This window comes from Dinoponera quadriceps, unplaced genomic scaffold, assembly GCF_001313825.1.
Source record: "Dinoponera quadriceps isolate SergipeBrazil2010 unplaced genomic scaffold, ASM131382v1 scaffold2696, whole genome shotgun sequence".
Taxonomy (NCBI): Eukaryota; Metazoa; Arthropoda; class Insecta; order Hymenoptera; family Formicidae; genus Dinoponera; species Dinoponera quadriceps.
The window spans coordinates 144,831-160,638 of NW_014557278.1; the positions used below are offsets into that span (position 1 = coordinate 144,831).

Genomic DNA, 15,808 nt, shown 5'->3' on the forward strand with positions numbered 1-15,808 from the left:
CCCCCCCCCTCCCTTAAAGCACTGAAGACATTGACTCGCGTTTCTTGATGCGCCGTGAGCATCAATTTTCGTCACGTCGTCGACGACGACGACGGCGGTAACGGCGACGGGAGATACAGCCGACTTTTACGACGACGCGCGTACGTAGCCGTGCTTTAATGGAGATATGGTTTTGTTTCCTTGTTACAGAAGTGGAAAGGAGTGTAGGCGCAACACCGGGGGCGGCGGCTACAGCTGCAGGGGGCTCTCGGGGGCTGTCACCCTCTCCCGCCCCCTCGTCACCGTCGACCCCCGTAGCGACTAGTCCCTCCGTCTCCTCGACGTCGTCTTCGCCTTCGCCCTCTTCTTCTTCAGCTTCCGCCCTCGTCGCGGGACTCGATAAATCAGTGCTTCAGGTAAGCCCGCTTCGCCCTCCTCAACACTTGTACGCGTGCGTGAAACTGTCAGGACAATGGCATTATGTAACCGAAGAGCACACGCGGGAGTTAGGGTATTACCGTCGACGTTTATTTTCTTTTCCTGGCGCGATTCAAGCGTGACCCCTCGAATATTTATCCCCGTTTGTGACGCTTTGTCTTGACGACAATTCGAGTAGAAATCTATCCAGTCGGCCTGAGTTAAAGGCCGGTTTGCTAGCTAGCTGTTGGATTACATTTTCCTACAGCTCGTTACTAGTTTGCTATTGGCTGATCATCCGCTAAAATGCAGAATCAGTCTTGCGATCTGGCCGTTGTCTATATATGTAACCATTATATATTAAATGTGACAGATGGTGCGTTGTTTATTCTAAAAGATATAATGCAGCTACTATACACTCGCCACTGGCATTTAAAAGCCAGGCGCTTAATGGAAATTGAAGTTATGTTATTCCATAAAAATATTAAAAGACCAAAAGTGAGCGTTACGTCACTGCCTGGAAGCTCTAATTATAATTTTCATCTCGTAACTGCAATTTTTTTAATTTAAGCGTCAGTTAATTTATTTATCTAACCATTATTTAACCGCTAGGAACAGTGAGCGTTGCATTATTAATCAGTAGCGACGTTAAAGACAAATTTACTACCATATCGCTAGACACCCACGAGATTTAATTTCTACCACACGGAAAAAGTTTCAATTCAAGGCTTATATTCTCATGTAGATATTTAATCAAACATATATAATCTTACATGAAGATAAGACTTGTTCATGAAGGGATTCTGTACAGTTCCAGTAAAAATGCGATCTTGTTATTCAAGAATATTTCTCACGAATCGAATGGAAGAAGTAGTGATGAATAGAAAGAACGATATCTTCAAGCCGATACAATTTTCAATTTGTGTCTGTGGGTTACGATTACAATCGTTCTGAGGTACGGATCGCGTGAGTTCCGCCAACTCGCGCGCATGCGAACGGTCAAAATGAGTTTCTTCTGCTCTCGTTGTAAGAGTATCCTTCGTCCTCTACGGCCGCCGGTTGGACTTTAATGAAGGCGGTTGCTTAGCATACGTTGCGTTTTAATTAGAGGATTTCTCTCAGCGGGAGCTCCACGTTTAACGTTAAAAATTAAATGCCGCAAGCACAACAGCGACTCGCGATTAAGTTTCCTCTTCCTGCGCGGAGGAGGGTCCCTTTATTTATTTTCGCGAGTACGCCGAGCTCTCTCACGTTAGCGCGGGGATAATCGGCGGTTTGATAAACGGAATACCCCCCGTAACGGCCCTTAGGGATCGGAAGCTCAGCGGGAACAGATAATAATTATCGGTCGGTTAACTTCGCAAGCCGATCGGAAGATATCGATTTGATTACTCCGATGTTGCCGCGAAGAGATGGAAATACACGCGGAGGTACACCCTCGGCGAGTGTTTTTGCCGTTCCGCGTGATAGCGGGCTGATGCTATTCTCGCACGGGGCTCGATTTATCTTAAAGCAAGATTTTTCAGTCTCGCGATCGAGACGTCCTACGACGCGTTCGCTCGTGCGCTCGATGAGAAATTTTACGTCGGGCACAATGCGCGCGAAACTTGCGATGTAAAACTTCACCGGTGATGCCGACGGCGGGGGAGCAAGAAGGAAGAGAGAAAGAGAGGGAACCTGTCCTCGGGCATCTCGGCTAATTAAAGCGCATAAATTACGCGGGGAGAAGCTGACGAGAATATGGCAACGCAACGCGCGTTTCCTGGGTACGACAGTAAGATCGCTGGTGTTCTTCAGACGAGCGTCGACGAAAAATATGTTAAATGAGGGGAGATCGCATATTTTCCGCGAGATCCGCCCGGCCGGAAGGTAAAGAGGAATTCGATTCATTCTCTCGCAGAAATGAAAATCGGGACGCGGCCTGATTTCAGTCGGCGCCCACGGGAAACACGGCCGGTATTTGCATCTGTAATCGCATTAATGGAAGAAATATAATCAAGAGGGCCGGTTTCTCTAGTAAATGTTACTACAAACTTTATTGGCATAATCAAATTATCTCGCTGTCCATATATCCAGCAAATAGCAATTAGTACTTTCAACAAATCTTTCCGCAGTCCATACAAATTTTGTCTGCTGTTACTATATTAACAATTTGTTGTTCTAGCTACATTTTTTCCTCCGTATGACAGGCAACACAAAGTAAGCCGCAGTGTACGGCCAATAATCTCTCGAGTGTCAACTTAACACGCCTTTTCCTTTTCGATAAAGAAACCCAGGAGAAGAGATACGGTTGAAAATGGCTGAATTTCAGTTGAATTTTTCTCGGTGCGCCCGCCGACCTGCATATACTGCACGTTCTCTCGCGCGATATAAAAATACGAGCGACGGTGCATTAAGCTCGGTGAACATACACACACGGTGAACATACACACACGCAGTCACGTTATAAGCTTGTAACGCGATTACAGTGACATTAACTCTCTCGCTCTTCGGCCGTGCGGCTCTTTAGACTTTGTGTACTTAAACTGAAGCAAATATGCGCCCGCACTATGGACCGGGTGAGAGGGCAAAAAGAGAAATACAGTTAAAAAGCGGGGCTCTATTATCCCTGATGGAAAAGCGCGCTCTTCGTAAATATAAATTAAAAGCTGGTAAATTAAAGCGTTTTACGCGCGGATCGTGTTGAGCAGCCGAGCGTGTTACGATATTCTATTCTGCGCGCACGTCAGTAATGCGGTGTGGTCCCTCAAGGGTGAGGACTCTTAACTTGATTATCAAGGTGTCGACTAGATTGGATCCGCTCTACGCAATTAGTATTCGGAACGGAGCGGTATATCTGGCACGACACCTCCGATATGACGCGCGCGCCCTCCTTTCCCTCTTACCGATTGATACTGCGCGTTCCCGTGCGATACAAAAATACGAGCGTGACGGAGCCTGGCGGAGATAAACACGCAATTACGTTGTGCAACTTATAACACGATTACACACGGATAGAATATCGTATATACCTCTTTTTATATATCGATTCTTTTCCACTTTACCGTGTCCCCCGGCACACCGAGAGAGACAAATATTTGGCATTCGTAAGGATAATTATCATAGTGAGTAGAATTACAGTCAGGAGGACCGTTTTTCTATTTTTCTATGAAGTGCCACTGTGTAATGTCAGTGATAATAATCTTGCACGCATATTGCTACTACTGTTTTTGTGGTTAAAACCATGAAAAAGCATAGTTCAAGCCGAAAATAACGATAATTTCTTTCAGTGTGTGGAAATAGAGATCGTCGGTACTCACCTTACTGAGAGAAAAGTTGTTATAAAAGTTGTTGAATGGTTGTTGAAAAATTGTTGAATATAAGGTTATTATTATTAATACTACAGCAGCATTTTAAAAGTACAAAAGTACAAAAGATGTGCTTGTACAAAAGACTTTCCGATTGCAATTTTTTTATTATGCGTTTATATATATATAAAAGCCAATATCAAATGTAGAATTTCAGATTAGTAACATTTTTATTCAATATTTTTACACAACTCACACAACTCGTGTTGATTCCTATAGTTTTTATTATTTATTTTTAAACAAAACTATTTTTTCTTTCAATGTGTAGAGCTTATCTTGCTAAGGAACGTAGCAACATAATAAATTTTTAAATAATTGATGATACTTAATAATATTGATAATAACTATTAATATTTAACAATGTATACATAATATTTATCCCAACCTTCTCTCTCCCTCTCTTTCTCCCTCACCCTCTTCTAAAATACAAATATAGTACATGTGAAACACGCAGAACAATAATAAAATAACACAGAATATCAATATGTTTTTCCAGTAAAAAATTTCCCGTTAAAAATTCTGTAGTTATTTTTAATATAAAATTCTCCCCGTAGTCACATAAACTTTTTCTCTCTTCAACGGTATCGATGTGATAATCAATAAGTGCGAAATATGATATGTACTGTGTAAACTCGCGCGGTAAGGGAAACAACTCGACAATGCGACAATGATTGCCGATCGGCGAAGGGCAAATAAGAAGGGCGCGCGTCGAAAGTTTTCGTGCGGATTAACATTTATTAAAAGTTAATTTTATTCGCGCTTTCACTTCGCCTTCGCGTTTACGCGAGCGCGCCGGCCTTTATAGAGCAGCAACAAACTTTGTTACCGCTGTTCCTTACCTTCTGGTACACGGTTCGTCATAAATTACATGCAAATCTGTGGCGAAGTAGCGGGAATACGGAAACCGGGGGGTGGATAGACACTTTTTTTCTGTACGCGCGCAGGTGTCAAGCTGTCACGGACGTAATCGGACGACGTGCCGTGCGTGACATTTTAACTTGGCGGATAACAAAAGCCGCCACTGCTATAAGGAATGCTATCCTTTCGGGTAACCTTATTCCCATCCACCTATTTATCACGGGTTTGACGCAGCAAGTTGGTCTTTCTCTCATCAAGCCTTAATCAGGAACGAAGCTTAGACCCCACGAATGGCGCTACATTACAGACCATTCGTTTCGTGAAATACAACAGTCATTATTTGTCAAATCCGTTCTCGTGTAACGCATCCGGAAATTTACCTCGAGATTGCGGGGAAAATCTTTTCATTTTATCACTTAATTATAGTATTTATTCTCATTGCGTAATGAGTGAAAAAATATCTGAAAAATAAAAAGAAATATTCAATTTAAATCTCTAAAATCTCTTATTTAAATAAAATGCACAATCACTCTCATGAAAAGCTGCAGACTTGGGAAAATTTATATTTCCTCACTCGAAAGGAACTGTTTTCATTGCAAAAATATATACAGTAGTATAAGTAAACATATCACACGGAATAAATATCTTTCATCGTTTGGACATTTTTCTCCCTCAACGTATCATTCTTACGTATTATTAATTTCTTACATACGAATTATTCCGTATTAATTCATTATGGTATTATTAATTCTCACGGATTATTCCTACGTATCATTATCTTAATTACGGCTTTCGTCTCGATCGGTGGATCCGCATCCCGCGACTTCTCCGACGACATTTCCGCGTAAGGCAAGCGAAGGCCGCGCGCGAACGGCGCACAATAGTCTCTCTCTCTCTCTCTCTCTCTCTGCCGGCGAATCGCGGTGAGTCATCATCGGAATTGCAGATGGAGTCTTCGGGGTTCGTCTATTGTTGCTGCTGCATCGGCAACAACTTCTTATCGCGTCAGCATGCCTTGCTCGAGGATCTCGATTTTGACCGGCTCGTCTCTGCGCCCGCGTGATCTGATTACGCCGGCGAATTTCGGAAGAAACGTAATCCCGGCTGAATATTCGCCGATTGCTGGCACGAGACTTCGGTTATCAGGCACGTGAATTAGATTTGCGCGAGGGAGGCCGGCTGGACAGAAGTGGAAGGGTCCGGCGCCCGTATAACTCGGTCAATTTTATCGAATTACGCCGCCAGTTTCCGCCCCTTCGCGCCCGCTCCGATCTCGTTCAACCCTCCCGCCCGCCCCGAGTTATTGCGATGGACGCAACCGCCCCGCATTTCGCGGCATAAATATGGTAAGATAAATTAAGTCGAGTCCCACTTCCACGCGCTCGTATCCAGCCCCCGAAATGCGCCGTCCTACCCCCTCGCCCACCGTCGAATTCGAGTCCACTGCCGCTACCGTTAGGTTAGCCCGGCCGGAAATTTATCGTCTTTTACGGCATGGAAATTTAATTTAGGGCCGCACTTGGCCGGCGCGTTAACTTTAATTCGGTTTCAGCCGGGTACGGCGGTAGCCGTGTCGGTCTACGTGATCAGCGTTTTATGCCTAGATGTTAATATCCTCGGAAGAATACCCTCTCCCTCTCGCGGCTCCTGTACGCGTTCGTTCCTCGGCGTTCGCGCCCTTATACCCTGCGGGTCCTTAAATTCGAGTATATACCTTCCTTGTTACGGCACGATATTGCTTAACGAAGCGTGTACCCCCGGTCTTCCTTGCGCCGCCATTGTTCCGACCTTGCTCGCCGGCCTCGTTTTTTATTATTTCAAGATGAAGCTCGAGTTAATCATTTCTGTTAATGTCAGCTTTCTCGTCGGGCCAGCAACATGGAGGCGTCTCGATAGGGAGAGGAAATTCTCTCTCTCTCTCTCTCTCTCTCTCTCTCTCTCACATTTTTGCTGTTTTCGGGCCGAGCTGCTGGTGTGTTTTTCCGCGCTCGGTTCTCAAGAATTTATCCTCTTTGAACTTTTACGACGCGAGCTGTCACATTCCGCGAAACGTCTTTTGCCCCTTCGCGCGTCTCGGGTTCGCTTCCGACTGTTGGAGCTTTCCTTTGAAAGCGTGACATTTTGCGCGACGCTACGTGTATTACCGTGGCGGCACCGAAGCGCCTCTTGATCTCGCCGCTGTTCCGCCGCTTATCGTTTACTTTCGGCCTCTTGGGCGAAAAGGGTATTTTTATATCGACGTAATTTCATATATTTCTTTCTTCACGCATATCTATACGCTGAGAAAGAATTTCTGGCATTTTTAATCGCACGAGCGAAAGAACTATAGTTAAGAGAACGATTTTTCCAGCAAATCTTGCAAGTGTCGCTATTATAAGCGTTAGTGACGATAATCTGCATATTGCTCTTACTATTGCTTGAGTTAAAACCAGAAGAAGATACATTCTAGCAGTAGAATCTCGCGGACGTCTAGCCACCAGTCAATAAATTTGTATCCAACGTCGCCACTAGTAAAGTAACGCTCACTTCTCCCAGTGGTTAGATAATACTTAGATAAATAAGTTAGCTGATAGTTTAACGAAAGAGATTACAGTTACGAGATTAAAAGCTGCAACTTGTTGTCAAGCGGTAACGCAATGCTCACTTCTGCTATTTTAAGGTTCTTAGCTGCCTCATTTTTTAATGCTAGCGGCGGATATGCAATAGCTAGATTATATATTTGGTACTGACGGCTCCAGCCACTCCGTCATATTTGATATACAGTAACAATAGTAACTTTATTAATCCCAAGAACAGAAAAGAGCTAAAGTGAAATACAAAAATAATAATAAATAAAGACCAAGGGAAGAATCAAAAGGTGGGACATTAACAATGCAGTTACTTCTTTCCTACCGGAAAGATTACTAAATAAAAGAAGAAGAGGAAGAGGAACACATGCATATTAATAATCAACATGATAATAACGGCTACGCAGCAGCCGGATCGCAAAACCGATTCTACACTTTACCGAATAATTAACCAACGATGAATTAGTGATGAGCTAGAAAATTTCATCCAGCCTTGTACTGGCTAGCTTCTAGCTGTTCGATTCAAGCCGACTAGACCTACGTTTTCCCTACGTTTTTACTCGGGTAGTTGAGTGCAATTTGACAAATGACTGTGTTTTTCATGACTATAAATTCAGTACAATTTATGATTATAACTTGACCATAATTTCATCTCTCTCGGTGTACCCAGCTTTCGGCTCTCATAGGCCCGTTAAATCCCACGTTTTTGAATATCGTCGCAATTTTATCTCAATATTCAACTCGCTCTAATGATAAGTCGCGAAGCGGCCCGTCGGTAGCGATCGCCGCGACGATGACGAGGGCACCGTACGGAAGCGATTCCTGGACGTCGAACACGTCCGTCCACGGGTCCCTCTCTTAGTGTATAACTTTTACCAACGTCTCGGTCAACATTGCACAGGCCCCGGCTACGCTTTTCCTATTTGCCGAGTCAACAGTCAGACTCGAGGCAGTCCGACGCCATAACAGCTATCCCCCCCGCTTCCATTTCCGGCTATGCTGTCGCGCTGACAAGTATTGTGCTGTTTGCATAAAGCGATGAGAGGCCTCGAGGTAACGAGACTCGAGACGAGAATCAAGTTGCCAATGAAATTCTATTTCGCCCTCACGACCGGCGGTGGGCCGCGTTTTACGCGCGCTGCGCTCTCGCGTCGGCATTGATTGAGGCGCGCGCGCGCGCGCGCTCGCGAAAATAGCAATTGTCCCAATCAGGCGAGTAAGCGGAACTGGAGCGTCTTATCGTTTATAGGGACGAGATGTTGCACGTGAAGCTTACTCGCTGCATCGATTCGCTTATCTTCTCTCTTCTTCTCTCTCTTCCTTCACCCCAACTCTCTCTCTCTCTCTCTCTCTTACTCTCTCGAACTACGAAATACTGTGCACTGGTAACGTTTTGAATTAACTAAAACTGCAGCTCGTAACGATTTGGATTTTCCATTCCCTTTCCCACCTCTTACTTTCTTTTCTCTGATTGCTTCGGTGCTGATGAACCGATGCTGCAATTATGAACCATGAACTTTGAACCCTCGTGTTTTGAGGCCCGTTTCCTGCTCCAGAGGTGCACTGGTACTTCGCTCCTTTTCCCTTAAACGCTAAGTTATACATTCGTCTCGCTCCAACGGTAAAATATGCAACCTAGTTCAAAAATAGAAGACACAGTTTTAAAGTTTCGGAGAAGAACCGTTTTTTCCCTCACCTTTCCGCGCACACTTCGGTTTCTTCTGCCTTCTTCACGGGAAAGAAATACAATGCGGCGGGTTTCAGCCGAACACACGTGACAACGTTCCCGAACGAATTTTTGCACCTCCGAGACAGAAACCGAGGAAATCCGCGGAAAAATCGTGAAGAAGAACGGGTTTTTCCTGAAACTTGAAAACTATGTGACACGAAGACTCGATGTAACATTCATAGCCGCGATATATTTCATCAGCTTGATCGATCAGAGAAAGGAGAAAAAGAGGAGGGGGAGGGTTGGGGGGAAGGAATGGAGGATCCGAATCGGAGTTACAAGCTGCAGCTTTCGATAACTCAAGATGTCACTAGTTCCCCGACGGGGAAAAGTTAGCGCGTCCCGCGAATTTTCGTCGCATATGAATGCAAGTTTCACATCGGGAACTTCTCCTTCGAGCACAATGTTAGCGCTGCGGTTTCCCACACCGCATTCCCACTCGCGTTCCCGCGGCGCTCCAATAATTCGGGGCTGAGTCTCTCTTTGCGGTATTCGGCTTATTAGATTCTTGGTCGCCTCTCCGGGGCAAAATATGCGAGCACACGCGGATCCCCGTGTAATTTACGCGGATTCTTACGGTAAAATACTGAAATAGAGCGGGGGGGGGGGCATTGTTTCCCGTCGTCGTCGCGCGTTCGCACGCGGGGTGATTAACGACGATACGCTGCCGGCGATATACGCCCCGCGTTTCTCAGTGATTTAAATCGGTCCCGCGGAACTATAATCGCGCCCGTCGGATTTATATCGCGTACGGAATTTTTCAACCTCGTAGCACCTCGCGTTGCGACGGAGAAATGAAGAACGATTAACACCCCGCGGGCGGAATTTCCGCTTTCGCCATTAGCAATTTTCGGAAAATATCCCCCGAACAATTCCCGGCGCATTCTTCTCTCCCGGAAAGAGCCCCGTAACGATTCCCCGCGCGGAATATCGTTTTTTCTTTTCTTTTCAGCGAGCAGCGTCGGTAATAGCGAGAGATTCTCGATTGAAAGGAGAGTAAGGAACGACGGAGGCACGAGGACGAAGTAGCCTGTCCGATGAAGCGTCTGTTGCGTCGGGAAGTCGTAGAGCGACAATCGAGAAACTTTCTGCAAAGTGCACACCTGCGCCAACTTTTCGCAGCGTTTAGTGTCGTTCGGGGACTACGCGATCGCTCCTTGCAGGGCGAATTTCACCGGCGGGCGGAAGATGCGCGAGACCCGTCAAAGTCCCGCGGACTAATAGTAATCTCACTTGCGGATACGTTTTCGTCTATCGGGGGTAAAGGCAATGGCGGATCCGTAGGGCCGTTTTCTCTCGCAGTCGGGGAAGACGGGATACGAATTTTGTTTAGTGCTTGTGCCTTTTATGCATGCAAATGCATCCCTAATGATCCGCGGTGCCGCGTAATGTGATGAAAATCTGCCGATTTCGAGGCGCTATTTTCTCTTCTCGCGACACTCGCGTCCCTCGTAATTACATCGGGTTTTTGTCTCAACGTGTAACCATTTTTGGCAACGCACGCTTAAGAGCGTCACGGGCGATGTAGCGTAGTTCGATCGTTGCTGCGGCTCACTTTCTCTCTCTAAAAACGCTATCTACCTATCTCTCTTTCTCTCCCTGCCTCTCGCTCTCTCCTCTCGCAACACGCTTGATTTCCGAAGGGAGGTGTCTACGCCCTGTCGCGTGTTTCCTTCTTTCTACCTTTTTATTCCTCAGCTGCTAAAACCGATCGTTAAACTTTCGGGGGCGCGCGTCACCCCCGTCGATTTCACGGCCTCGTCGATGAAACGAGCGCGTGTACGGCACGCGGATGTAGATCGCGCGACGAGAGATGCGTTACGCACGCGTGTTGGCTTCCAGCTTCTGGAAATTTCACTGCGTAAAAGCCGGCGCATGTACACTCGAGAGCGTATTTACAGCGCGCACGCGGCCGGATGAGAAACGGCACTTGCGTGGCTCATCCCTATTCGGAATCAATTTACGCGCCGGCAAGATGGCCGCGAAGAGTCGTCGTCTATCCATCGGGATACACCTTTGTAGCGCGCGACGTCTCTCCTCATCGCGCGAGATTATCCCGGGGAAGATGGAGGAGCGTGAGAGAGCGCTTCCTTCCCTCCTCCTTCCCCACCCCCCTCTCACGCGCTGTACTCCCGAGATAAACGACTGAACAGTAAGTTACATGAAAATGTATAAATCCCCGGGCAGACGAGGCGGCCCGTTTGGGCCGGGAAACGCGAGGGATATGATCATTCTTCGACAACAGGCACTTAATCAAGGCCGCTCCGAGGCCGGACAAGGGTGGGTGAAAGGCGGAACGAGCCCAGGAGCTTAGACCAGCCGGTAGACTCGGTGGGGTTGCCGGACCGAGCGAGACCTTAATTTCCTGTAGCACTACGGTTTATCTCTTCCGCGATTTATCGGCTCCCTCGAAAGTTTCACGTTTGCGATTCGGGCGAACCCTCGTCGAACGCTAGTTCGGCTTTCTTGCCTGCTCGGCTGTTGCGTCGCCGATCGATCAGCTCGCTGGTTAGGCCGACAGAATTCCAGGGCGTGCTCTACTCCCCTACCTTCTCTTCTTCCCTCTCTCTCTCTCTCTCTCTTTCTCTCTCTCTCTTTTTTTTTTGGTTTTCGCAATATGTTTGTTCGCAGTAAACGTTTTTATTCGGACGGCCGCGATCTTTTGAAGTATTTCAACTAGAACCCCGATGCATCACGGGGGCAACGAGGCCGCGCTGGAATCGCCGGCAGAGATGCGTTTCCGGCGGGCAGTGGAGCGTTGCGCGTGCGCCCGCTCGCTCACCGGGCTTTTAAATGTATTATTGGCTTTACAACTCGCAGTTCCGACGGGGAACACGATTACGCAACTCGCCTTGATATTTAATTAAACGCGCCGATAGAGGCATTCGCAAGGAAAAACTGTGCCGGTCGTAATGACGGTCGGCAAAATGCAAATTCGTGATGCAATTGAGAGCGCGGCCGGGCGGGCAACATGTCGGCGCATTTCGAGTAATTACATTGCGGGCCTTTTCGCACATGAGCGACCGCTATTTTCTTCGGGAGCACGGCCGCCGGGCGATTGTTCGATGCGCCGGAAACGCGAAACTTTTCAATCAGACCGGCCGGCCACGAATTCATCGGGGAATCCGGGCGACAGGTACGGTCCTGAAGTTTGATGTGAACTTCGACCCCCTCAGCGGTACACTCGGCATTCGCGTATCCTTGGGCGCCCTGAGCTGCCCTCGGCGGATATCGAGACGCACGAGGGAGGTAAATCGAAGTCGGCCACTTACGAGCGGACACTCCCTGCTAATTTCCGGCGGCAAATATCCCAATTCCGGCCGAGCGTCCTCCCCGCCCCCCGGCCGGCTCTTTTCCATCTCATTTGTACCGCCGGCGGAAACGTCCCCGAGACACTTCCCGACGAGACGTTTCGCGCGTCCGCCGAGGGACGGGGGAGTTAATTGCCACGGCTAATTCGCGATTAATCCGTCAAGATGGGTTATCGATTTCCGAAGCGATCGGGCGGTCCTCCCAAGTCGAGGATGCGTTATTCGTTTAACGTCACACCCCGTCCCGAGGAACCTCTCTCGACGAGCTCTGATTGCTTTCGTACTCGTGCCCCCTCGTGGCGCCGCGTATTTTCTACGCCGGCGTGACCTGCATTGAGAAAGGCTCGAAAAATATGCCAACCCCCGGGATTTCTTTCGCTTGTCTGCATTTAGACCGCGCGGGAGGAGGGTTTTGTCGCGAGCTGTGACGTGGAAACGACGTCGACGATGTAACTACCGTTAACGTCGGAAATTACGTCACCACCGAAGCAAGGGGAGCTTCATATCGGCCGCTCTCTCTCTCTCTCTCTCTCTCTCGCGTCTCTTATGGCTTCTTCTCATGATACATTCGGCGTAATATCTTTCTCGCTCGCTTACGTTGCAGATACGTGACTGGCTCACGGTCGAGGAAGAGATGCTGCGACAACAGGCCGTGGTCGTCGGCGACGTCGACGAGATCATGCATCTTCTTGATAAGCAGAAGGTAAGTCCACTGTCGGAAGTCCCGTTTCTTCGCGTATTTCACGAGAATCTGTCCGTCGAACGAGTCCAGAAAAGGCAGAACTGACGGTAGATACGGTAAACTGACAAACCTGTGTTTCTCGGCTGTGACGTATTGAACTCGGCCGGACGGAACACAATCTGCGTCCACTAGCTGCGTACACTAGCTCCAACTTCTTCCAGCCGCTACACTTTCAGCTTGCTAATAATAGCGTCGTTTGATTTTTCGTTGTGCTGATGTTTCCGTTGAGCTATTTTCTTCTAAGATTTTGAGTGACTGATCAACAGTCATTTATTTGACAATGCTGTTTTATAGCACGGATTTGGAACTTTTTAAATTACTCCGAATCCTGTGCTAATCTCTTCATTTCTTGTCACTGAACCACGCGAGAATAATTATGATCAGGTGGTTCTGTAAACCGACATACCTGAACTTTGTCGTGAAATATCTCAAAATATAGTTGAATCTACTGGTGACTGGTTTTCCACCTTTTTTCCTTATTTGTTTAAGTTATTTTGTAAAAAAAAGTCAGCGGTTCCTTTTCCACGTAATAAAAAAACATGTAAGATTAAAAATAACATACAAAAATACGTAACAAATGTACAATATAATCTCAGTGCTTTTATTTTACTTTGTTGATAATTTTCTATAAATATCACACACCTGAGTATGTCGGTTTGGGAGCCCAGTTTCTAGAAACGTTAATCCTTAAAAAATAGTCATTTGCAAGGAAATATGTAATAATTTTCACAAGACCTCATATTTTAGCATACGAGAAAAAGGAATTAGCTGTCCACATAATACAGCTGAAATTTAATTATCAGACTTAGATTTTAGCTGTGAGAACGAAAAAATCGATAGAGGGACAAGAAGAATTAATTAATTAAGAATTAATTTCAGTTGTACTACATGGACAGCTTAATTTTTATCCGGGGAGACTAGTTTTTCGCTGCGGAAGCTAATTCTTTCTTCCGTACAGAGAATATTGCTGATCTACACCCATGCACGTGAATTTGAATTTTCCACCTTCAACAAGGTTTTAGAGCCCGAAAACAAAATGATACGTCGGTATTGGTGATTTTTTCCCCTATCGATCGAGTCTCATTAGTCTCCTTCAATTTTCTTTCCGGCGGCAAACAGGTGAGACGAAATGGTAACGGGAAGATCATTTATTTACATATCGCAAAGTTTCAAGACGCGCGGTAAGGTCGAAAGCGTTCGTGGCGCAGCGGCGGCTCGACGTCGCGTTACTTATGCTCTCATTAGTCGCACGCGCATTTCGCCGCTCCAGATGCGAAGATTTCGAAACGCGACCCGCGAATTGCCAAAGGGTTGCTGTGCCTTTGAAGTCGATCGCAATTCGCCGAGCTCCAAAAGGCGGCCGGCGCGCAATGCTTTCAAGCCGCGTGGCTCATGCTTGCGCGGCGTTATTGGAAGCTCGCCCGGTTGTGTTGCGCTCGTTTTATTTTATTCTTCTCCGTCCCCCCCCCCCTCTTTCCCCTCTCCTCTACCTTCCCGCAACGAATGACTGAGCGCACGCTGTCGGAAGGTGGCGGTCACGTAACTCAACCCGTTGGGCGTTTTTCACTCGCTTTTTCGCCCCGTCCTCTCCTTTTATTCGGCGAGTGACTCGCCGATTTATTTGCAACCGGAAGTCCCCTTTCACGACGCTTATCAATCGCCGATCTCCCCGAGCGAGCACCATCGAGCCCGACATTGCGACGTCGTGTCCTCGTACCCTGCGAGCGGCAGAGATCTAAAAGCTCCAGCGTCGGTAACTTCGCGGTCTGTCACTGCCATGCGTCGATATTTCAACCCCCGAGCTCACCTCGGGGGTAAACCGCTTCCCGTCTGCTCTCCTTCTCCCTCTCCCTCGGATCGCTCGCGATATACCGTGAGCGGAAACGTTATCAGCGAACGATGACGACGACAGAAGCGGGCCGAAGACGAGCCCGACCAGGAGCTCGCCAGGACGAGTTTCCAGGCTGCGAGTGCAGGGGTGTGCTGGCGGGTAACTGACCGGGAAAACCCTGACATTGGCATTGGCATTAAGGGTCCGACGAGCGGCTGCCACGCCTTGCCTGCGTCTCGCTCGTTATTCCGCCATGGTTGTTAATTGCATCGGCCTTAATGGATCAATATCCAGAATCGCGGGCGCGACACGAAATCTCACTTCGCCGGATACGAGATAGACTCGGCACCGGAACGAGTAGTTCGTCTCGTCACCGAGGCCTCCGATTTCCCACCCCTCCTCCCTCGAAACGTCCATTAATGTCGTTGCGCGGCTTTAACGCGCGGCATTAAGCGGATACCTGGTGAAATTTCGCGACAAAAGGGTAGCGATGATACGCGCTTATTTTATTTCTCATTATCGCCGAGCCGACGTTTCGCGCGCGCGTCCTGATGATATATGCGCGGCCGTTACGTATCGGGCGTCTCGACGCCTCGGAAAAGCGGAAAGGCTGACGCGCGTACGTTTTACCGCTTTATTATTTTGCGCCTTTCGTTCACCGCCGCCGTCGCGCGCCCGATGAAACGCGTGTATTTCGCGTCACACTCGGAGGGACACTTTAATTACAAGGTAATTAAGAAATAGCACTTGACGTTACGAGCTGTTTCGCCGGCAACACGCTTAGTCTACCGTTACACTCGATGATTACGGGGAATTATAAAACTAACCCCCCCCCCTCTCTTTTCCCTTCCGTCCTCCTCTCGGCGAAGTTTGGAGAGGCCATAAAAATAACGGTGCGCGGCGCACCTGTTTCGAGTTTTTCCCCCGTAAAAAAAAAAAACTTACGCGCTATCGAGACGTTTCCCTACGTCGAGACGTTTCTCTTCCCTCACCCCTCTCGCGCACCTGCCTTTCCTCCCCCCCCCCC

The 15,808-nt window shown here is 47.7% G+C and overlaps 1 protein-coding gene across 1 annotated transcript in view; it reads left to right on the forward strand.

Moving 5' to 3' along the window:
- The window catches only part of LOC106748877 (dystrophin-like), a 290,562-nt gene that overhangs the window by 131,796 nt on the left and 142,958 nt on the right, over positions 1-15,808 (forward strand). Inside the window, exons 34-35 of the mRNA XM_014627795.1 lie at positions 190-395; positions 12,813-12,911. Coding sequence (XP_014483281.1) covers positions 190-395; positions 12,813-12,911 — 305 coding nt within the window. The remainder of the gene's footprint in view (positions 1-189; positions 396-12,812; positions 12,912-15,808) is intronic.